Raw genomic sequence first — 24,179 nt, 5'->3', positions numbered from 1 at the left:
CGTCTGGTTAAAGATGAAATAGACAAAAAAAAAGACAATCTTGATATGAGTAATTACACATTTTTTAAATTTTGAATTAATGGTTCTTTTTTTATTTAAAAAGTCGTGGGTATTTTGGGAATGACAAATGAGCCATATTTGGCTTGTGAGCCATAGGTTGCTGACCCCTGGTCTAGAGCTTTTGTGAAATGGACTTGCTGAGCGTTGGAACTACAGGTTGAACCTCTAGTCCAGCAGCCTTGAGACCTGACCAGTACCGAACCAGAGAATTTGCCTTGGGACCACAGGAGGTCAATATAGTCGAGCAGCATTACCAACACTTCCACTGCTTACTAGGCACTTGGAAGACATTTAGCGGTAAATTAGAACTAAAGAATGACACAAAACACAGAGAGCCAGGACTGGTGGCTTTAAACAAACTTTATGGGGCCATGGGAAATATGACCACAACCATGATAAGTGGACATCCTACTAACTAAAATCATAGGTGTCCAGTGGCCTACGCAGTGGAAAGCTTTGCCTTCCCAAACCGCCAGGCACAGCCCTGCCACATTCCACCTCCAGAATGCCTGTAATAGGCATTTTGGGGGGTGGGGTGTTGCTGCCCTCCCTGTGCTTCTGGTCGGGGAGGCTGTAACCACATGGCCTCCTCCCTCCTCTGATACTCCATGAGCTGCACCATGCAGCCTCCTCCCTCCCCCTGTGCTCCAGGGGCCCGGGAGATAGGAGCCATGCTGCGTGACCTCTTCTCTCCCCCAGTGCTCCTGGAAGGATACATGCATGCACCCCCTTGTGTCTCTTCCCATCCCTAAGGGAGGGGAGGGGGCATGTGCTCTTAGGGGCAGGGTCTCAGCAGAGTGGGTGGAGCTGTAGGCAGGGCTGGGAGCTTGCCCCTCCCCCCAGCCCCAGCTGCACCAAACCCATGGTGATGGACCACAGATGTTGCCAGACTAGAGAGTGTTGGACTACAGAGGTTCAATGTGTACTTAAAATCTTGCAGGATGTAAAAACAGCTCGTTTAGATTTTCTAAAACACCTGAACATGATTTTCATTGATGCAGATCTGAGGAAATGAGCATCCATTGAAGATGATTAAACAGTCTCAAGACAGAGGATTTCCTGTTAAACCACAAAAGCTTTTTCTAAGAGCTGTTCTTGGGAGGTTACAAATTTCACTTGTAGTTTCATCAGCTCTTAACAACCTCTTTCCCCTCCCCTCTCCCCCCCAATATTTTGCATGGTAAAATCTGGGTGTTAGGGCTTCCAAAATGTCCAAACTCCAGTCCAGGCACTGGCTATGAATCTATTCTACGTGAAGTAGTGGAGTGTGGATTTTTACAGTGGAATTGGTGGTGCTGCGCTCCTCGGTTTAGCAAGCAATAGTTTTTGGATTTTAAATACTCCAAATCTAGCAAGCTCTAGGGGCTGGGTATATTTGTGTTGTGTAGGTGCCAGGGGTTTGCAACAGGATTTGGAATTTGTATTTGTTTTTATAATTAGAGACTTATATGGGGGGGAGATTAGATTTAAAAACTGCCAGGCTCCAGGGAGTAGAACTGTAGCTTTTCAGCGCTATTGGACCCGCATTCACCGGCTCCGGCGCAGTGTGGGGGCTGAGTGAGTCGTGGCGGGGAATCCGGGCAGCCAGGCGCACCAGAGGGCTGGGGCGGGCGTGCGTGCTACTGCACTGCTGCTCCACGCCGTGCCGAGGCCCGGACAAGCCTGGGACCCTACAGGGACAGTGCAGCTCGGGGGCTGACACCAAAGACGCTCGGGGTCCCGACGCTTTCCTTGGAGAGGGGCTGCGCGAGCCTCGCCTCTGAGCCAAGGGCCGGCGTCGCCGGGGAAGCCTGGGTCGGGCAAGCCGGGCTGCGGAGCAGGTGGGAGGGGAGAGCCCCGCCCCCGCCTTCCCACGGCGCCGCCCGGCACCTCGCGGGCAGCGCGCAGGGCCCCAGCGGGAGCGGAGCAGCAGCAGCCGCAGCGCGTCTCTGTGGCGCGGACCGCGGGCAGGTCAGTGAGCCAGGCTGGGGCGCGCGGGGTCCTGCCCCCTCCCGGGCGCGCGGGGCACAACTGCGGGGCTCGCTTCGCTGCGCGCCCTGCCTCCCGCCCCTCCTCAGCTCCGCGCCGAGCTCCCTGGCAGCAGCTCGCCCGCGCCCCAACGAGGAGGGGACTCCCTGGAGGGAAGGCGTCGCGCTTTGCTCTGGGGCTCGCCTGCCCAAGGAGAGGCGACTTGGCGGCGCGTCTGGGCAGTGCTCGGGACGTGGGCTGGATGCCAGCCGTGGGGAGGGCGCTGCACAGCCTGGGCACCCTGCGTTACCAGTGCCCGCCAGCAGGGGTCACTGGTACCTGGGGCGGAGGGGGCACAGGGAGGGCCTCGCAGTGCTGCAGGGCAGGTAGGTAGGGGCATCCCATTGCGCAATTAAAATGTGGAGGGGGGCATAGGTGGGCGGTGCACCGCCTGAATGGTACCAGGAGTAACCTATGCCCGGCCAGCCATGATTTTGTATCTGACTATTGATAAAACACCTAAGTGGAAAGGTGATAGAGATGTAGCCGTGTTAGTCTGGTGCAGCTGAAGCAAAATGCAGGACAATGTAGCACTTTAAAGACTAACAAGATGGTTTATTAGATGATGAGCTTTCGTGGGTCCAGACCTGAGGAAGTGGGTCTGGCCCACGAAAGCTCATCATCTAATAAACCATCTTGTTAGTCTTTAAATTGCTAAGTGGAAAGGGCCTGCTTCTGAACAGCCTATGTTCCCATCCACAGCCGCATTTGTAACTGATATTTTAAATGTCATCCTTGGCATCAAAAATGACACCCACTTGGTGACGCTGCTGACGGTATCCGGGGCTTCTAGGTGGATCTACTCAACCTTCTTGTTTGTCCAGCATTTTTAAAGTGTTAGCTGTAGTGGTTATATAAATAATTACAAGTCCCTTGTATAAAAATATGAAACAGTAAGGACTTCTTTGAGACCAAGATTTTTGCCCTAGGTGCTTCCATTCCAAGTTAGACAAGAGCCAACACAAACTGAAAACGGATGGTGGATGGCTGGTAGAGTAGCAGTAAATAAGAAGGAGGAGGGTACTGTGGCTGGCTACCATGTGGATTTCATGTTAGTTATGGACTTAATGTCAGTCTTTTTCTTTAAGCCTCTTCAAATAAAAATAACTTGTAAGAATTTATAAAGTTTGTTGTAGTTCACCTTTTTCCTGTAGTTCTTATCCTGGGAATCTTGTGCACCTGCTATCTAATAGCTTCAGAGGGATAGCCAAGTTAGTCTGTAACTGGAAAAACTTAAAAATCAACAAATAGTCTTGCAGCACCTTAAAGACCAATACAACATGAATGAAGAAGAAGTGGGTTGTGCCCACGAAAGCTCATGATACCATCTATGTGTTTTGTTAGTCTTCAAGATGCTGCAAGACTATTTGTTGTGTTTTAAGTTTTTCCTGCTATCTGATAGTCAGGAGCGGCCCTAGATGAGCTGCCGGCAACTTGGCGCCCTAGGCGAAATGCACGATCGGCGCCCTCCACCTCCAAAGCCCTCACCGGCCGTTTATCTTGGCGCCCTAGGTGACCGCCTAGTTCGCCTGTATTGACAGGCTGCCACTGCTGATAGTTATTTAAGAATAACGTTAAAAGTTATATTCAGTACGTATAAACTGTGTGTGTGTGTGTGTGTGTGTGTAAGACTTACTGTACTTAGTGATTTAGATTTATCCACATTATCCATATACTCTCCTGACAGTACTTTATGCTAACTAGAGGGGTTTTTTATGCTTCACGTGTCTCACATTCTTGAAAGAGTGAGATTATGTCACCGACTTTGTGGGGAGGGAGGTTGGAGGAAGTGTGTGGTTGTGTAGTTACAGTTAAGAACACCAGGAATTCTAGGAATAGGAAAGAGGCCTCTGGGACAACATGCCAGTCCTTTTTTAGTTTGTTGCTGAAAACTGGATAGTTCTGGTTAAATATATTAGAATAGTAACAAAATCTTGCTAAAATTATAACAATTATAATTTGAATTAATTCTAAAGAAGAGAGGAACTTCAGATATATTGTAGGTGGAGGTCATTTCTATACAGAATAAATATGGAGCGATCTTTACTTAGGGTATACATTTTCCAAATACTTCTATTTCATTGGAAGTATTACTTAAAATCATCTTCATCTATAACATAGGTACTGGTTGCAACATGTGTCATATTATTGAACAATCTATCTATTAATGTAACTAATTTTTTTACATCTCAAATGGTATGTTCTACAGATGTGTCAGAGTTTGTGTTCATGTAGTTAAACATGAAAATGTAAATTAAACAGGCTCAAATAAAAATAGAAGTTTAACTTTTTCTGTTAAATCAGAGTATTTTGTCTAAGTTTTGTAACTTTAATAGAATTATTTTTTTTAAAGAAATGTGGCTAAGTTATTACTATTAATTTAACACCTATCTATATATTTTAAAAATGTGCATCTGTCTGAGACTATCTTTGTTCTAGAGCTCCTCTTAAACAATAAGAGCTAGGACCACCAAATTTGGCAGGCACTTCCTCTTATCCTAACTTAAAACAAAGTTAAGGTCTGGTTGTTCCAGGAAAATGGAAAGTACTGAGACTGGCACTGTTTTCCATAACACGGAAAGAGTGGGGGAACATAGAGGAGGGACATGATACTGAGAGTGGCTACTGCGGGCAGTGAGTGTTGGGTAGAGCTTTACTGCTGCACCCACCCAGAGTGGCTAGCTGATGCTAGGTCTCACCATTTTGCCTGCCACCAGACCAGGTAAGCACCCTCTCCTTACCTCAAACCCTTTCCCCCTTGGCTGCAGCTTGGGACTTGCCATTCTGAGTCCCTCCTCACCCCCTAACCCTCACTCTTGCACCTCCCTCACTGGCCAGCTCCCTCCCTGAAGGACTGGGGAAATGTCAGGGAAGTCTTCCAGTTATAAATATATAACATAAGTTGTCTTTGGACAAGTTTTACTTTGCTGTAACAGTCAATGTAATTAACCTAGCTGCTGAAATGATTTGAGACAGACTCCTGCTTCCCTGCCACCTTCCAGGCATAGAAGTTCCTAAACTCAGCAGAATTCCTGTGTGTGTGATACTTACATAGAAGAGCAAGCCACAAAGAAGCTATGCTGGGGAATTATGCAACTTTATTCTTTGATGTCTGACTGCATTAGCTTTGGGGGGTGATGGATGGAGGAGTTGTTGGGCGTGTCCTGGATGCTGTTGCAAGTGAAGTACATGGATTCACTGGTCTAAACATTGACATGATGAAGTGCACAGTGCTCCTACCAGGGGACAGAGTCAGGAGCTGGCAATTCTCCCACCTCACTCTGACTGGAGTGCAGAGCACTCAAACCCCTATGCTGTGACCCCACCCCTTAGTGGGAGCACTCAGGACAGAGCCGGGCAATCCCCAAGCCTCCTACCCAGCAGGCTCACTGGGCAGGCTGAGCCGGGGGGGTGGGGAGGCACGCTTTTATCGCACCCCATTTTTACTGTTTTCTGAAACACAGGGTGCACATCTGTTATATTTCATTGTCTGTTACTGCCTATATATTGTATTATAGAATAAAAGACAACTGTTAGAATATAATCAGATTTAAAATGACTACTAACTTCGAATTTTCTCATTCTAGCCTTTGGTTTAAAAATGCTATGTCTGTTATACAATTGTCCTTTTAAATTTAAGATCTGTAGGGGTTTTTTTTAAAGATAAAAGAAAGAAAATATAAATTTATTTCAGTAAGAATTTAATCAAATTCAATATTTTTCTGAATGTCTGATCCTAAAAAAAATCTGAATAGATTTTCTTTATGCTTTCAAAAATATTCACCTCTGGGCTGGGACTTTTAAGTGTGAGAATTTCAGCCTGAAAGCAGGTATTTTGGAAAATCAAAGTACTGAAATTAGGGGCTTAAGCTGGGGAAAAAAATGATATTTTAACAGTAACAGGCTAATGAGTAAGTGAATTCTAGCAGGAATATATATAGAAGAACCTGCAGAGCTTCATGATGTTTGTGCAGAATACAGAACAATATCTCTTGTGGCTAAATACTGAGTTCATTCCAATAGAACCAGGGATGTCTTCATTTAAAAGTACAGGTTGAACCTCTCTCATCTTGGATCTGACTAGTGCCTAATCAGAGAATTTGCTGGACCACATGAGGTCAGTATTCTGTAGTAGCATTACCAACACTTCCACTGCTTACTGGGCTCTTAGAGGACGTGTAGTGGTAAATTGGAGCTAAATGACAGCACAGAATGCAGAGCCAGACTGGTGCCTGTAAACAAACTTTATGGGACTGCAAAAAACTTACCGTGTGTGGCCAAGTGTACATTTGGCTAACTAAAATCATGCTGGACTGCAGATGTTGCTGGACTAGAGAGAGCTGAACTAGAGAGATTCAACCTGTAGTAGTGCTACCTATCAGACTGCTTTGTATGCTGGTACTTGAGGCTTGAAAGTGGAATATTCTTTTCTACAAAAGATCTACATGTTTCATAGGCTCCTGTGTCTACGGAGGTGTGTCTTCCCTGTAATACTGACCAGATCTACCTCGGTTCATCTATCAAAACTAGATAAGAACAGGCATATTAATAGTAGCATAACCTTGCTTTTTTTTTTTTCTTTCTCTGACTTCCAACAGAGAAAGCTGGGCCTCAAAATAGAGTCATGTCCAGGAGACAGTACAAGGCATTTGCAATGTCACTTGGAGTCGGGCTCCAGCGGGGAAAGACTACTTTGATTTGCAGCCTGGGTTCCACATGAAACCTGCTGGAGGAGTGAGGAGTCAGATCATCCTCCAGGCACCGATGATATGCCCCTTCCTGGGAAATGTTGCCCATTTTTGGGGCACTATTGCCTGGCCGTTAGTAGGGTTGTTAGCACATAGTCATTTAAATGATTAACCAATAAGCCTAGACTTATTGATTAATCCAGACGACTACACACCCACCCACACACACACACCCACCCCTTGCTGCCTCTGTATCAGAGGCAGCAAGGGGGAGGAGGAGGTGGAGGCAGGTGCTCATGGAGGACCGGCTTTTAAGCTGGCTCTTCATGCATGCTTGCTCCCATGGAGCTTCCCCCCCTTCCTCCTCCCTCCCCCCCACCTCCTACAGAGGCAGCAGTGTGGGGCGGGAAGGGGGGGGCAGGCGGGAGCCAGTGCTTGAGGGTGGGAAGCCAGCTTAAAAGCCAGCTCCCTCTGAGCGTCAGATCCTACAGAGCCGCCTGCCCCCCTCCTCACCTGCTATCTCTGATAGGGAGGCAGGTGGGAGCTGGTACTCACAGGAAGCTGGCTTTTGAGCCAGCTGTCTGCATGTATCAGCTCATGTGGAGCTGTCTGCCTCCCCCCCTCCCCTTTGCTGCCTCCCACAGAGGCAGCAAGGGGATGGGCTGGCATGAGCCAGTGCTCGGAGGAGTTCCTGAACACCAGCTTGCTCTGCTGGTACAGGTGCACCGCTGCGCTCTGATAGAGGCAGCAGCACAGGGTGGCCGGGGGCTTTCTGGGAGTGGGGCTGGGAGCGCACTGGCTGCTGGCCCTGCTCCCGAGGAGTATTTTAATAACCATGTAACTGATCAAATGTTTCATGGCTACACAATTACTAAAATGCACGTTATCTAACATCCCTAGCTGTTAGCTTCCTGGTGGAGTGGGAGTTGCAGTACATTTTCTACTGCCAGATTCTGTGCTAGCAGAAACCCATGCAGCCCTTGGGTGGATCAAGGCCAGTGGAAATGTTCGAGATTTAAGTTGGTGTAACCAAGAGCAGAATTTGATCAGGGCAATTTGCTTAATTACATAGTAGCATTTTCTTCCAAGGCACTCGTCTTGCAAGTGAAGGTATAATTGATTTCAATAGGATTTTTGTGTGGATATTTGCAGAACTGGTTTTCAGTACATTCCATTGAGAATGAATGGGCCTATTCTGCTATGATTTACAATCCTGTAAATCCAAAGTAGTTTTAACTTTGAGCAGAATTTGCCACAGTAATTGTAAGTAATTGTAAAGTTCTAAAGAACTTTATATCTAAAAACTAAATTGGCATGATTATGCACTTAATGAAAGGCAAGGGCTTTATTTGTTAGGCTGTAAAAATGTGGAGTTCTTAATGTTTATATTAGGGTACATCAGTCTGTGATACTTTGTACTTCTGATGAACTGCATATCACTGTTAAACTCTTAGTACTCTCTTGGTACCACTCCATTTAGTCTCTAAGGGCACGTCTACACTATGGGATAAGATTGACTTAAGTTACGAGACTTTAGCTACGTTAATTGTGTAGCTCAAGTCAAAGTACCTTAACTCTACTTTTGGTGCTGTCCACACTGAGGGAAGTCGAAGGGAGAACGCTCTCCCTTCGACTTCCCTTGCTCTTCGTGGAAGCAGGACTACCAGCATCAACCGGAGTGACCCTCTTAGTTTGAATTAGCATGTCTTCACTGGACCCACTAATTCGAACCCTGGAAGATCAACAGTGGCAGCTTCAAACTTCTCTGTAGTGTAGACGTACCCTAAGGACTCTATTACCAAGAGAGATTGGCTCCTAATTTATGTCCTTGGTAATTTCTTACAGAGTCTATATGCTGTTTACTTTTGCGCTTTCATTTTTAATTATAAAAAGTCATTCTGACTGAAAATTTCAGTTAGTTCTTTTTGTATGAAGAAACATAACATCTGGTGCTTTAAAATTACATGGTTTGGTTTCTATTGGAAGTAAAATCCCAAATGACTAATTCTGAACATTGCAGCCTCTTTCAAAGTGTTTCCAATGTGGTTTAAGTAAAGCAGAAAAATTAATCTTGCTATGTAATGTATATACACTTCACTGTTTTTGTCTATTTCACTTGTGTGTGTCTATTGTGGAGTTTTATAACATTTGTGGTGCACCTGTACCAGCAATTTCAGCTGTTCTTTAGTGTTTGACAGGAGCAAGTGGTGGACATAATTAATCATATTGTCTGTTCTTCAGGACTGGAAAGAAGACTTGAACAGATGTTTCACAATGCAGATTCTCTAATGTATTTTTATGTTTATAAATCTGTACTTTTCCCATGATATAAAGAATTTGATTTGACTGGATATTTTAAAGAGTAGAACTCAGGACAATGTTTTTAAATTTTAATTAGCAGAAACCATATTTAACTATCCAAAACTGCTTTTGAAAAGTAGGAGCACAGTAAATTGTTTGCCTTCTTTCTTTCTTCTACTAATCAACAAACTGTATGTACATATCACCTAATCATGCCTTATCCTGTGCTTGCAGAACAACTGACATTCGTCCCAAGCTGTCCTGGCCCCTAAAAACGTCAATTACCCCCCCCCCAAAAAACAACAACAAAGCACTATACAGAAATTGTCTAACCCAATCAAAGTGCATGAGTGCTGTACAATTATTTCTCCATAATACATTCAGCCTGAATGAAGAAGTCTTTATTCTGTCTTAGTGACTATGCAATATGAAAATCTGATGGCTGTAGAAGCAGAACTCTGCTTCTTAACAGGGAATTTTGTGCTACATAAGCAAAGGCATTTTACCTTGGAGCAATGAGGTAATAGTTCCTCTTTATACATCTGGTGCAATTGCATCTGAAATGTTCCAGGAATACCATTACTAGAAAGATATTAACAAACTGGATACATTTCAAAAATGTTCAAAGACTGGTGGACTGATTTATGAGGAAAAATTAAACCAGCTAAACAAATGTATCTAGGCTAAATTATATGTGCCTGGGGGTCATAATTCTACAAATACTTCCCAGGTGCAGATGCCAAGGAGGTTAAATAATTCTATTTATCCTGGTACAAGATGGTATAGCTAAGAGTAATGGAATCAAATAAAGAAAGGCAAAATTATGCTGAATATCAGAAAACCTTCCTAACAATGAGGGTTATTAGATTATGAAAGAGTTTCCCAAGGGATGAAACACAAGCCTTGTTATTTGGGACACTTAAAATTAGACTGAACAAAGCATTAAGAAATGTACCACCTTTCTTTGGTGGCGAGATGAACTAGAAAACCTTCTAGCTCTTTTTGGTCTCTACAATCTATGGCTTCAGAGTCTGGTACTGCACTGTGAAAATCAATGAAAGTTTTTGTCATTGACTTCAGCAGCACTGGGATTGAACTCTCTCTGCCCATAGTGACTGTGGCTACTTCAGCTTCTCCCTCTCCTCTAATTCCCACAGACTGCCAGCCTTACCCCCTAAGTTTCTTACCCCTGTTTGTTTTTTACAGGGAATACTCAGCCCACCCAAGCCTAAATCAAAAAACGTAATTGTACACATATACTTTAAAACTGCCTCCCACAGCACTCTCACGTTGAATAACAATATTGGTAATAGGGGAAGGAATAATAGATTCCGTATGCTTACCTTTTAAATAACTTTGAAAGGGAAAAATAAATAGTTTGAGGAAAAGAGATGGAGGGTGAAAGTGTTTTGTTTTTTGTTTTTTTAACAAATGTACTATAGCACTTCTAAAAATATTCACTGAAAACAGAAGCAGCAGTGTGTTAGAGGGCAGAGAGAGAGAGAGAGGCTACATCTAGACTGTAGGCTTCTTTCAGCACAAGCTTTTCCGGAAGAGAGCATCCACACAGCAAAAGCACATCCAAAAAGCAATCTGCTTTTTTGAAAGATAGCATCCAATCAGTGTGGATGTTATCTTGCAATTAAGTTGTGATTACTGTGGATGAAGTGGCCACCAGGACACATGTGCTTTTTCCTGGAGGCCTCTTCTTTTGGGGGGAAAAAAAACCCCTCTTCCCCATCCACACATGCCTTTTTCCAAAAGAGCTCTTTCAGAAAAAGGCTTCTTCCTCGCAGAAAGAGGTTTAGTGCTGTTGGAAAACCCCATGCCTTCTTTCGACTTTCTGTCAAAAGAACACAATAGCTGTGTGGATGTAAGAGCAGTTTTTCCGGAAAAACTCTGCAGTGTAGATATATCGCTGCAAATCATATGATGATCCCTTAAGGAGTTTCCTTCTACCTTGACATTAGCAATTTCCTATGCACGTTTCCTTTTAGGTTTGAGTTTATTTAGCCTATAGTATGGATATTCATTACCAAGAATACACACTAATTATTATCTGAACACACAATCCTTTGTTTTTCCTACCCACCCATCATTAGTTAACTGAGTGAAGTGCAATCTCTAACCAAGGAATCAAGCTAGCAAATGTGTGAGTGAAAGTATGAAAGACTTTATTGCCTCCTACTAAGAGAATATGCTGTACCAATCACACATTAATGACATAAGTAGAGAAGAGGTTCACTTACTGTCACATAACAATCCTATTCACTTACATTTGCAGGTCATATAGTAATGGGCCTTTATCTTAAGAGCAGTATAAAGGCTGCACCTCTGCACAGGGCTGGCTCTAGGCACCAGCAATTCAAGCACGTGCTTGGGGCGGCACATTTCCAGGTAAGCAGCTGCCCCTAGCAATGTCCAGCCCTGTCCAGCCCTGCTCCGCCCTGCCAATTTTAAATGTCCAGCCCTGTCCAGCCAGGCTCCGCCCCGCCCCACCCCGCCCTACTGGCTCCAGCCCCCTTCACCGGCGAGAGACCGCTCCCTGCCGGCCGCCCAGCTCGCTGCGCCCACCCCGCGCCCATCTGGCTCTGCGCTGCCCATTCCCTGCACCTCCCCTGTGCCCCGCACCCTGCTCCCCTGCACCCCGGTCCCCCTGCTCTCCCAGTTCCCTGCGACTCTCTTGCTTTGTGCCCCCCTTACACCCCGCAGCCTGCTCCCCCTGATCCCTGTGCCCCTCTGGCTCTGTGCCGCCTGTTCTCTGTGCCGCCCCTGCACCCCAGTCCCTGCACCCCTCTGGCTCTGTGCCCCCTCTGCACCCTGCAGCCCCTTTTCCCTTCACCCCTCTGGATCTGTGCCCCCCATTCCCCACACTGCCCCTGGACCCTGATCCTTCTGCCCCTCCCGTTCCCTACATCCCATTCCCCATGCCCACCCTGCACCCTACTCCTTCCAATCCCTGCATCCCTCTGGCTCTGCGCCTCCTGTTCCTCATGCCACCCCTGTACCCCCTCCCCACACTGTTCCCCACACCCCTCTGGCTCAGTGCCTCCCATTCCCCATGCCCCTCTGGCTCTGCTGTCCCTGCACCCTGCTAACCCTTGTGGGTCGGGAGTGAGGGGTGCTTGTCTATAGGGAGGGGCTGGACGGGGCAGGGAAAAGGCTGTTGTGACCCAGCAGTGAGTGAAAGGGGAGGGGGAGTTTACTTAAAGCGCCTTTGCCTTTTATGGAAAAAAAAATAATTAAAATTATATTTGCTATTTATAGGGCTAAAATGCTGGGATGAAAATGAAAACAAAAAAACCATTGCAAACGTGTAAAAGCCAACAAAAAAGGGGCGGCCAAAAATTTTTTTTGCTTGGGGCGGCAAAAAACCTCGAGCTGGCCAAGCCTCCGCAGTCCAGTTAGGCAAAATGGAATTTTACATGCATATCCCGTTGCCTCTGCACATTCACATTAGAACCAGTTTGCTGCACATACTAGTCATTGTGCTGGAGACAGGTGAACACACAGACTATGTCTAGACTGCAAGCCTCTTTCAAAAGAGTCTTTTTCGAAAGATACTTTCTAAAAAGCCTCTTTCGAAAAAGAGCGTCTAGACTACAACCAGTACTTTCGAAAAAGCAAGTCACTTTTTCGAAAGAGAGCACCCAGGCAGTCTGGATACTCTCTTTCGAAAAATCACAGAGCATTTTCAAAAAAAGGCGTTCTTCCTCGTAAAACGAGGTTTTCAGCGGTCAAAAAACTGCCACATTCTTTTGATTTACTTTTGAAAGAACGTGGCAGCAGTCTAGACGCAAGGGAAGTTTTTTCGAAAAAACCCTTTAGTCTAGACACACCCACAGGGAACTGCAGGGGCTCTGAAGAGGGCTGCCAGCTAGGGATTCTGAGCCGGGGTGTAGGGTGGAAGCTGAAAGGGGTGCAGAGTGTGAAGCTGATGAGGGGTATAGGATAGTCAGTGAATAGGCTTTTAAAATGTCAAGCCAGGAAGTAATGAACTTTGATTTACATTTTCTTCTCCCATGTCTAAGTGCCCCCCGTATGTTTTACCACCACTGCCATGCAAATGGTCTGTAGACCACCCCCCAAAAAAGGGGGTGTTCTGTTTTCACTTGGAGAATATTTCCCAAACCCAATTCATATTGAAAATATAAAGCCAACAGTTGCAGAGCTGAAAAAAAATGAAACCGAAACACTATCAGTGGATCACACTCGTTGCCTCTACAGGCATACTTCTGAATGATTTAATTGAGGAAGAGAGGGATTACTATACTCGTGGCTTTTTGTACCTTACAGTAACATGGTTGAGCTGGGAAAGCAGCATTTCTACTTAGACAACTTATCAGAATATGATAAACAATTGTAACCAATCACACTGCAGAGCATCCCTGAGATTTGTAGCCCACCAGTCCCCATTGACAGTGTTCTTTATGTACCATGAGCTGGGAGGTTAGTGATGTAGGTGCTTCAGATTCTAGTCTTTGGTATGTGCCCAAAAATCACTTGCCAACTCCTTTAAAAGAAAAAAGCTATTCTGCTAGATCTGGCAGAAAGAAAACATGCAGGGTATATGCTTTAAACAGGTATCATAAAAGATTAACTTGACATGGTGGCAGTTCAGTAGGAAGGATACCAGGTTACTCTGGCATTGTATGTGGGCTAACAGGCAATTCAATGCAGGCCTGTAGATACAGTAGCCAGAGCCAAATTCTGGTGCTCTCTGGTCTCGTTGGGATCCCTCTACATTTTTCTCCTGTGGCTGCATCACACCTGCGGTTGCTACTGAGGACCTCTTGCCACCAATGATATGTTTCTAGACCTAGTCTTCAGCTTTTGAGGTCTGACCTTTCCTCCCCAGCTAACTAGGCTACCACCACTTTCTGTCACCCTTACCTACAACCAACTGGGTCTCTCCTTGTTGGCTCTCTCTGTGTCAACTCTGTCCATTGTGTTTGGCATCATGGAGGTCTCTACTTGCTGAAATAAATTACTAGTGTTACTAGCATGACCTGTGGGCAGTGTCTTGCTTCCAGCTCTTGCTGGAAGGGGATAGACTCGGAGGTACCTCTAGTGAATCAGCAGGGTCACTACAACACTGAATCCTGAAAAAAAGACATTGTTTAATCTAAATTCCTTGTGCCAATTAAAAAAATAAGTTGCTAGGACCGCTACTCCTGATGCAGGGGATTTGTCCCATCTCATGGATTCACTTGTTTGTCCCACAGCAGAGCTTTTGCTCTATTAAAAGTAATGTGATGCCAAACTTGATTAATATGGCCTTTCCTTGGATGACACTGTGACTCATCAACCCTTCGGTGTCACCAGATAAGGAGGTTACTGGAGTGTCCTGATCCTGGTATGTACGTTCTGGCTCACCAAAGAATGTGCAGTGAAGTTCTAAATGGCAGGCAGGTCATACTGGTCATTAATATAATTGTGAAATGTATGTACCGGTGCTATGTAACGAATTATTTATGTGTACTGTAAAGAAGTCCTAAAGTCCATATCAGGGTAGAGTTGACCAACACATTTTCTATCAGACAAAAGATGTTTGATCACCTGTCTCTCTGTTCGCATGTAGATTAAGTACACTCCGCGACCTGCGGAGGCTTCACTGTGGCTTTGCACTATTCAGCTTCCTGTGAGTGGGGCCAGCAGCCCCTACTGGCCCCATTCCTGGGAAGCTGGTGTGTAACCATAACAGGAACCAATAAGTTAATGCTTATCGGTTAACTGTTTAAACGGTTACAATTTACATCCCTAAAACTTATACAATGGCAGTTCCATTTACATATGATGGGAATGTGAAATAAACAGGGAGGCAGCACACCAGAGAATAAGCCATGGGGGCCTATTATGAGTCTGGGATATAAGGAGAAGGTAAAGAAGACACCTTTTTTATCAAGGAGTGCAACTACATTCATGAAAATGAGATCACAACCAGCCTTGGACTGAAATTCTGCAAAGGATATATGGGGCGAGATAAACTTCTTTAGGCAGCAGGTTAGCCAGTTAGGTGTAGTCTCTAGAAAGTATGTTATGCTTTTCTTTAATATGTAACTTTTTGCTCCCATTATCCCTACTCACTATCTCTTGACTCTTCGGCAGTAAACTTATTGTTGTTTTCACTGTAAATACACCTCAGTGCTGGAATAGCATACAAGCTGCTGATCCTGAAATGTATCATCCATGCTGGTGTGTAAGACATTCCTTTGGGAACAGCAGGCCTGGTATTTACATGAGTGTTCAGTGGAGAGAGGGCTGAATGCTACAGGGCAGTGCTTCAGGTGGGGATGGGGACTGAAGTGTGCTACTTGAAAAGCAAGGTAAGGGCTAGCATTCCCAGAGGAGAATGCTTGGGTGAACAGGTTGGTAGACTCAGCTAGCTAACACCCATGTAAGCACGGGAAAGTTTTCTTCATGTTGGAGGCAAGTTGGTAACAAGGCGGCTCTCAGACATGAGCACCCTGAGAATGGTCACAGCCATTACTCTACTAAATCCAGCTAGGAATTTTAGAACACACGGATCTATTTTTCTTAATAAATAGTAAGAAAAGTCAAGCAGCATTTCACTGAGGCTCATGAAATAGAACTATGGAGAGCTCCATGTTAAAAAACAAAACAAAAAACCTCAACAGCCCAGGCCCATGCACCAGAGTAAATCACGCAAAACAATAATACTAAACTGGATCCGTGTAAAAGATTCAAATTTTATATTTATTTTAAAATTATTTGTATGATGCATTTGCTCAATTTTTGCCATCATCCTGAACCTGCAGTTCTCTATTTGTAAATTAGTACTTTATTGGAAAATATAAAAATCCTTTTTTTGGATTTATTACTAAAATTTCTGAAAATGAATTGAATTTTTTTTAAAATCAGTGATTCTGTTCATGTTGGAGTAATACCTGAAATTTCTGGTGCTTGCTGTGCTGTTCTTTGGAAGTTGTACTGCACTTAAGTGAAACTCTGTTCTGGAAAGATATTTCTTTGTTATTCAGTCATGTCCTTTGAGTCTAATACAAAAATTAAAAAATCTTACAGAGTTCTTCATTTATCTGTAGAAATACAAAATTCCCCTTTAAAATGGAATTTCATTCCAATAAGGGCTTCAAGATTTGTCTCATTGTAATTTATTCTTTTCAGCATAATTGCATTTCAAGGCTGAGAGCAGGATAATCTCATAGCTGAAGTTGTACAGGTTGGCATCTGTACATTTAGAATTCATGGAAACTGTCCAGCTATGTGAACTAGCTCTTTAGATGAATGTTATTATCTAATATCTATGAGGGCTGTTCATACTGTAGTACTACAAGCTGTAGGGTACAAAAGCCTTCAGTCTGCTGAGAGCCAGCAGTTTGGCAGTGACTGCTCTGCTGTTTTCGGTATGTAAGGACGTTTTTCCCTCCCAGGAATTCAGCTGGAATTATAACGGAGTGAAGCTAGAAACTTGACAGATGCCTGTGCCACCACCGCCTCCTCCCCCTCTACCACCACCTCTCCCGTCTTCTGCAGGACCACCTCCAGCACCTCCACCATTGCCATCTTCGTTACCTCTGGTAAGGTCTATGTCTCAGTTTGATTAGTACAGCAGGGTGATAATAGCAGTGGGAAAGCCTGCAATATTTTGGGGCAAGTGTTTGGAGCAAGCACCTAGGCCTGTTGCTTTTGTGGGTGCGTGCATGCAAATTTAGCATTAAGGAATACTCCCCAAAACAGAGCTCAGTTTTAATTTGACAATGTGCATGTGGGAAGTGTTGATTTCTTCCTTAATTTTGAATAGCTTGCATTAGGGCCTATAGTATTTTATCCAGAGATGTTTTGTTTTCTGGGGATACAGCACACGATGCTTTTGTCATGCACACGTGTAGAGCTACTATCTGGAACAAATCACCTGGTTGAATGTCACCAAGCAGCATATGTGCCCTGGCAGTGAGTTGGGTGATGCCCTGGCTGGAATTCCACGTTCTTATTGTACTTTGTTTAGGTTGATCCTTGGGGATGTTTCTTTGGGCCCTTTTTTTGTATGTTGCAATCACTTGTTCATGGGGTGTTTCATGGGTGGCAGATATAAGAGGCAGGGAAAGGCATTGCTATCCCAAACTTCCAGGCTGGGCCCACCCACACTCTGCCCCCAGCCCTTCCCCATTCAGCCTGGCTCCCCCATTCCCTTGGGGCTGCCTGGGATTCACACCAGCCTTCCTGGGGCTAAGGAGGCTGGGCTGGGTGCTGCCCATTCTCCAAGGCCAGAGGGGCTGTGTGTTGTGCGTTCCTATCCTCTCCATGCTCTGGGGAAAGCTGGAGCCACGCATCTCCTCCTGCTCTCCCCGTGCTGCTGGGGCTGCATGCTGTCTGTACTCCCAGGGCTGGGGCTATGTGCCACCCACTGGGAGAAGGGTGGACAGACCCTTCAATTCAGGGGCTTGGCTCCCATGGGGGCCCTGGATAGCAAGGACAGGGGCTTGGGCAGAAGGGGAGGGGCTGTGGGTTTGCCTTCCCCAAACTAGGTTCACCCATCGCCCATGGGGTGTTTCAGCCTTGAAGCTATGACAGCAGAGCAGTGGTTCTCAAACTTTTTGGCACCCTGCTCAACACAGACTTGTCTGCAGACCGCTAGCCAGCCACCTATGATGACAAAATGGGTGCAAGAGCAGGCTGGAGGGGGGGGGGGCGCAGGAGTGGGATAGGGTTGGAATCTTAGCAGGAGGGGGATATTTGAGGGGGATAATGCTGCTCTCAGGCACTGTTCCCCCCCTTTGTTCCCATTGGCCATGATTCCGGCTCTGCAATTCCTCCAGTAGGGAGGATGGGGAGAGGCAGTGTGTGAAGCTACTTCTTCCCCCCACTAGCTGGATACAACCCTCGAGGATCACCCTCACCCCACAGCTGGAAGCCAACACTCCAGTCTCGTGGGGAGAGGGCCACTGGACTGGAGCGTCAGCGCAAGCTTCCCGTTGCAAGAGAGGGGTGAGCCCTGAACCCGCAGCCCACCTGCAAGACCTCACAGACTGGTATTGGTCCACAGACCACACTTTGAGCACCACTGCAGTAGAGAGTAATGGTCAACTATATTCAAGGCCCAGCATCTTTGATTTACTTGTACGCTTCCTCTGCCACTGCATTAATTTCCTACCTCTGTAGAAACAAGTGCCTACCTCTTTCAAAACAGGGTTTGATTTATTTTATACCTTCTGGTGCTGGCTGTTATAAATACATACTTCAGCCTCTTGAACTTCCCTTTCTGGCATCCACACCCATTTTGTGAAGGACTCAATCTGTTTTATCTGATTATGTTTCACCTTTGTCCTCTCTTAGGGAAACATTACCTTGTACCTTCAGGATTTGCCACTCCATATTTTAAGGAGTTCACAAACTGAACCATCTTGTAAAACCATCAGAAAGGTGCAAAGAGATGAAGGGAAGGGACTCAGGGCTGTGCTTGAGCTAAAAACATAGCGATGCAGGAATTCTGGTTTCTCTGGTTTAATTTTGACCCTGAGGCAGATTGACAGGAGTTTTCACGTCTGTGTTACTGAGGTTTGTCACATAAAACCATAACTAGACACCTAAATGAGTGGTGTCAGAGTGTCAGGGGGCAGACTCACCACCACGGTGCCTCCTGCTGGTATCCCTGGGAATTAGCTTGTTAGCCCGCAGGGCACCTCCCTTTGGCTGGTGTCTCTCCGTGTCCTCGCTCCAGGCTCTCCATTCCAGTCCCCTATTGCTCCTGGACTGCAGTGTCCTTTTCAGGACACTGCCCTCCAGCAGTGCCCACTCCAGTGTCTCTCAGCCCCCTTCCAGGGTGTGTGTGTGTGTGTGTTTGTCAGTCTCTACACTCTAGGGTCCTTCTCTCCCAGGGAATTCCCAATTCTCCTATACCCCCTGGCTGTGTCTAGACTGGCAAGTTTTTCCGCAAAATCATCTGCTTTTGCGGAAAAACTTGCCAGCTGTCTACACTGGCTGCTTGAATTTCCGCAAAAGCACTGACGATCTCATGTAAGATTGTCAGTGCTTTTGCGGAAATACTATGCTGCTCCCGTTCGGGCAAAAGTCTTTTTCCGAAAAACTTTTGCACAAAAGGGCCAGAGTAGACAGCAAAGAGTTGTTTTGCGCAAAAAAGCCCCGATCGCGAAAATGGCAATCGGGGCTTTTTTGCGGAAAAGCGCGTCTAGATTGGCCACGGACACTTTTCCGCAAAAAGTGCTTTTGCGGAAAAGTGTCCTGCCAATCTAGATGCGCTTTTCCGAAAATGCTTTTAACAGAAAACTTTTCCATTAAAAGCATTTCTGGAAAATCATGCCAGTCTAGACGTAGCCCCTTTGTTTCAGTGACCCACTGCCAGTCTTCATCTGGCCCCTGCCTCAGGGGCAAACTGCAGTTTGTAATGGCCACTCATCATTGGCAAGGGGATGTGGACCTGCTGCCTTTGCCTACCCTGGCTGCCTCTCTGCAGCCCTAGTGCACTCGGGCCTTGCTTCAGGCCCTGCAGACTGGGAGCTTGCCTGGCCAGAGCTGCTCCAGCTCTGCCTGCCTTTCCAGCACTGCTGTCTCCAGGAAGCTTCCTTGGCAGCCAGGTCCCACCTGCCTCTCTTTGTCTCCCAGAGCCCTTATTTATACAGCCCACAGTTGGGCCCTAATGGGCAATATCAGCCTCAGCTGTGGGCTTTGCTCCCGGCCCTCTCCCAGGGCTGGGTTTTAGCCTTGAAGGGCCAGAGACCCTGTCACACTGAGTAAGTTAATGCCCACAATTGCCATTGAAGTAAATACATGTGCTCCTCTTTTAACACTAGCCACCTATATTTAGGCATCTACCTTTAGGCATTCCATTTGAAAACTTTGGTCAGATATACAAAGGGGCAGATCCTCAGCCATGGCCTAAGTACCCATCGTGTAGGAAGTGTTCCTGTGTGCATGCATGTGTGTGCAAAAGTAGCTTACAGGTCAGCATTGCACTCCTGGATCCTGATAAAGCCTGTGCAGAGCCAGATTCCCAGCACTGAAATAAATTACTCCAGGTGCCTGAGAACCCAGCCAAAGCGATGTTGGGCTATGCCAGTTTTTCCCAGCTACAACATCAGCAGGAATGGGTTGTGCGATAAGAGGCCCTAGATCCGGCCTCACCATGTAGATGAACTAGCAGGCACCAGGCTTTAAGGGGCACCAGATTAGATGGAAGTGATTTTTTTTCTCTAATTAAAAATATATTGAATACGTTTTCTGTTATAAATGTCAATATCAAATGTGGTACTTGTAAAACAGCGCAACCTTGCCATGTCAGAAGCTGTTATTTATTTCATCTTGTGGAGCATGGCTGTGGATGTAAAAACAGTTAAAATGTGTCATGGCATAGCTTCAAAAGAGTGCTGCCTGGGGGCGGGGTCTGGCAGTTCAGTCATTCTCAGTAGCCCAGTGCTGGCCAGTCCTATAGCTGAGTCAGTGTGGCTCGCCACTTAGTAAAGGCTGCTCAGCCACCCGCAACAGCTGTTCTGCCAAATCATGAGCCATGATCCCGCAGATGCTGTGCTCAGGGAGAATTTGTATAGTGTTGGACTTGAACAATTTGGTAAGATGGAGGGATGTCAGCATGTAGACAACTACACAATGTAATCGATAAACCTGAGTTTATCGGTTAATCTTGTCACTGCATGTATTTCTACCCCCCCCCCCCCCCGGCTCTGTATCAGAGACAGCAAAGGAGGGAGGAATGGGAGCTGGTGCCTGTGAGGAGCTGGCTTAAAAGCTGTCTCCCCACAGGCACTGGATCCACCTGTCCCCCCTCACCCTTACTCTGCTGCCTCTTAGAGAGAGACAGCAGTGCAGAGGGTGAGGGGGGCAGGCTAGCGCTGATATGCACGGAGAGAGGCTTTCAAGCAGGCTCCCCGTGTGTGCCTGGTCCAAAGATCCACCTGCCCCCTCCCTTGCTGCTTTCTACAGAGGTGGCGGGGGGAGGGGCAGGCAAGAGCTGGTGCTTAAAAGCTGGCTTCCCCCCCAGCACCAGCTGCATAGTGCTACCTCTCTCCCTCCCCCTGGGCGCTGCTTCTATCAGAGGTAGCAGCATGAGGGGAGAAGAGGCTGCCGTGAAGCAGCCTCTGTCTGTAACGGGCCCGAGCTCCCCATGGACTGCTCCGCAGCCCACAGAGCAGCCTCTGTCCGTGGTGAGCCTTGGCCAACCATGGACAGAGGCTGCTTCTCAGCAGCAGCCTCTGTCTGGGAGGTCTGAGCTCCCTGCAGACAGGGGCTGCTGCCACCCCATGCTGCTGCTTCTGTATCAGCACACTGAGATAGTTTTTTAAACTGTACAGAGGCAGCAGTGTGGGGTGATAGGGGGCTCCCCAGGAGTGGGGCTGGGGGCGCACTGGCTGCCGGCCTCATCCCTGGGGACTGTTGAATAGTTGTGAACCACTAAGATTTCATGCAGTTACATGACTATCAATTATGCAATATCTTACATCCCTAGTAAAATGCAGTAGATTTGTGCAATGAAGTGAAGGCTATTTCACGACTACTTCCAAGACATGTTACACCTGAAGGTGTACTGAAGTTTATTTCTGAACACAAACTAACTGGCAGCTTTCCCAACATCTTCAGTGCTCTTTGAATTCTCTTGAATCTTCCAGTTTCTGTTGCTAGTGGGGAGGGTAGCTTATCATTTTTAACTTTGAAAAAGGCCAACCTTCATTCTTTCATGCTGAGAGAGAGACTTGTCAATAGAACAAGAAATATCTCAGTAGAACACAAAATAACTTCAAAATTTTGTCTCAACTTTGCTTCCACAAATTGACAAAGCATGAAAAGCAAAAGTTCTAAATGTTTACACAAATCAATTTTTCCAGTGCAAAAGGGTTACAACTCAAAAAGGGATTTCATTCAGTATCAAGGAGTAAAGATTTTCTTAGTTTCCCCCATATCAGTTCCTTTGGAAGGAAGAGTGTTGCAAAAATGCAATTGTTTATAGTGCTGAGCAGAAACACAGTGTACAACTGAAAATGGTTAAAACTTGGAAGTGTCAGCTACTTCTAAACAGTTTACCTTATATAGTATAATTGTGTTAGGATTAATGAAAAGTAGAAATAAATCAATAATTTTTATTTTTACATTGCTCGTTTCAAATGCCAAGTAAATAAAGGTAAAACTTCATTCTAGATGTCTCATTTTTCTCTATATTGAATGTGGGAGGACACCAAAGTCATAGTTCTTGGGCGCCAAAAACCCTTGGGCTGGTCCTGTCTAGATCAATTCCATGTGAATTCCTGTATTGGGGTGATCTTATGGCTGATTATAGTGTCTTAGGGACAGTTTACACGAGAGGAACAATGCAAAGTGTCTATATCACACTTTAGAATCTGGCCCTAAATGTCCACTACAGTTAAGAGATCACTACTCAAGACCAGTTGAAGGCAGTTCTGTGGCAGACTGACGGGCTTTTTTCCTGGGGAGCCATGGCACCTCAACGACCCAACATTCTCAGCAACCTTCCTCAAAATTATTCCTCTCCAGAACTAATCATGTTCTCTGGCAGACTGGTAATTGGCCTAATTTTACTTCAGTGTAAATCTCTCTTTTGCTGCCCTTCCTGTGGTAGTTGCAGATCCCTTCTGAAAGAATGTGTAGCTAAGGCCCAACTAAATGTATAATTCTGCTTTCTGCAGTAGGTCTGGTTTCTGCCTCCTGTTACTTGTCACACATGGCACTATGTCTGTTGGGAAAACAGAAGCATCTCAGACACAAGGAGCTTTTAGAATACGCAACAGCTGGCTTCAGTCAATCCATACTCTGCTTCCAAAGGATTTACATTTTGCCCTGAATTTTGCTCTGTCTCTTGCCAGAGAATGCTAACATCTTCTCATCATTTCACTTTAATGAATTAAAGAATATATTTCTAATTTATAAAGCACATTTGGTACATTAGCTTGTCCTTTGCAATTTGGAAAATCTTCCGGCACAAGTGTATAATTGAAAGGGAGAAAATGAATCCTGCATAAAGAGTTAGGAAGGCAGTTCTGTGAAAGATTATTCTGGCATAACCATGAAGGAACTCGTCTCTGCTAAAGTTGAATCAGAGAGAAGACTATGTTTAGGAGATGCTCAATATCTAGTTAGTTCTACAGAAGCCAAATGCTGACGTAAGGTCAAAGCCCTGTTACAACTGTAGAGCTGGCAAAAGGTATTAATTGGGGAATCCATAACAAATAGCTACTGACCCTAGATTATTTTTTCTAGGAAGATATTGTCTAGAAGAATTTGGCATCTGTATCTTACAGCTGCTAAAACTGCCCAGCTGTTGCTACAGCTGTTAAATTTACTGGGGGAGAGTGGAAATGATAGGCAGTAACAGAAAAGTGCCATTGAAACAAACAAGCTTTGCCTAGTCAACACACACAGTTGTGAGTCTACACACATACATAGACATAAGTCAAGGGGGTAATTTTTATACCAGTTTACTTAAAGCAGCACACGTTTTGTATGTGGACAAACATAAGCCCAGCTCAGACTCATACAAGAGTCTCCACACACACAAATGTTCCATCAGTTTAATTAAACTGGTGCAACTTCTATGTGTAGACAAGCCACAAGGGCTCTGTTTAGTATTTAAATACCCTGCATGCCATTATATGGGATATGAAATTATATTTTTAAAAGAGTCCTGGATACTTAAACATGGACCTCTGTAGTTTTCATCTTTGCTGTTACTAAGGGGAATGTGTCAAGTTGGCCATCAGAATAAGGGAAAAACCAATAAATAATGGATATTTTATTTTTAAAAATTATCCTGGAAGATCTTGCATGGAAGTTTTATGTTGGCATTTCATCTAGAAGATAGCTTTTATATGGTGATGAAATAACACTTGTAAAATGTCACTATGCTTTGCTGCTAGTTAATTAGGTGAACCCTGCAGAGAGTGAGTCCATGCGATTGTGTTTACACATATCAGATGGCATTTCTCAGTCAATTATTTCCCACTTTTGTTCTGTCACAATGACAAAAACAAGTAATGGATTCAGGAGAAGACTAACCAAGGGAATGGAAGGATGCTGAAGAGTTAAGGGGGTGAAGAGCTGGACTGGCAGAAGAGGAGATTGTTCATATAAGATGAGTGGGGACAAAAAGAGACTGAACACAAG

General features: G+C 45.4%; 1 protein-coding gene across 5 annotated transcripts in view; it reads left to right on the top strand.

Moving 5' to 3' along the window:
- Window positions 1–1,636: 1,636 nt before the first annotated feature.
- Window positions 1,637–24,179, top strand: part of WIPF3 (WAS/WASL interacting protein family member 3) — a 56,165-nt gene continuing 33,622 nt past the window's right edge. Inside the window, exons 1-3 of one of the 5 annotated variants that reach the window (XM_075922138.2) lie at window positions 1,637–2,010; window positions 11,341–11,453; window positions 16,469–16,615. In XM_075922138.2, the coding sequence (XP_075778253.2) occupies window positions 16,514–16,615 (102 nt within the window). In that variant the 5' untranslated portion in view covers window positions 1,637–2,010; window positions 11,341–11,453; window positions 16,469–16,513. Of the gene's footprint in view, window positions 2,011–2,377; window positions 2,394–4,635; window positions 4,790–11,340; window positions 11,454–15,366; window positions 15,383–16,468; window positions 16,616–24,179 lie in introns of those variants that run through there. The other 4 variants (XM_075922137.2, XM_075922139.2, XM_006133225.5 and 1 more) reach the window with 4 other exon arrangements.

The sequence above is a fragment of the Pelodiscus sinensis genome, chromosome 2 (assembly GCF_052426305.1).
Source record: "Pelodiscus sinensis isolate ZL-2025 chromosome 2, ASM5242630v1, whole genome shotgun sequence".
NCBI lineage: Eukaryota > Metazoa > Chordata > Testudines > Trionychidae > Pelodiscus > Pelodiscus sinensis.
The sequence above is the reverse complement of the archived record's forward strand: the minus strand, read 5'-3'. Positions and strand labels throughout refer to the sequence as shown.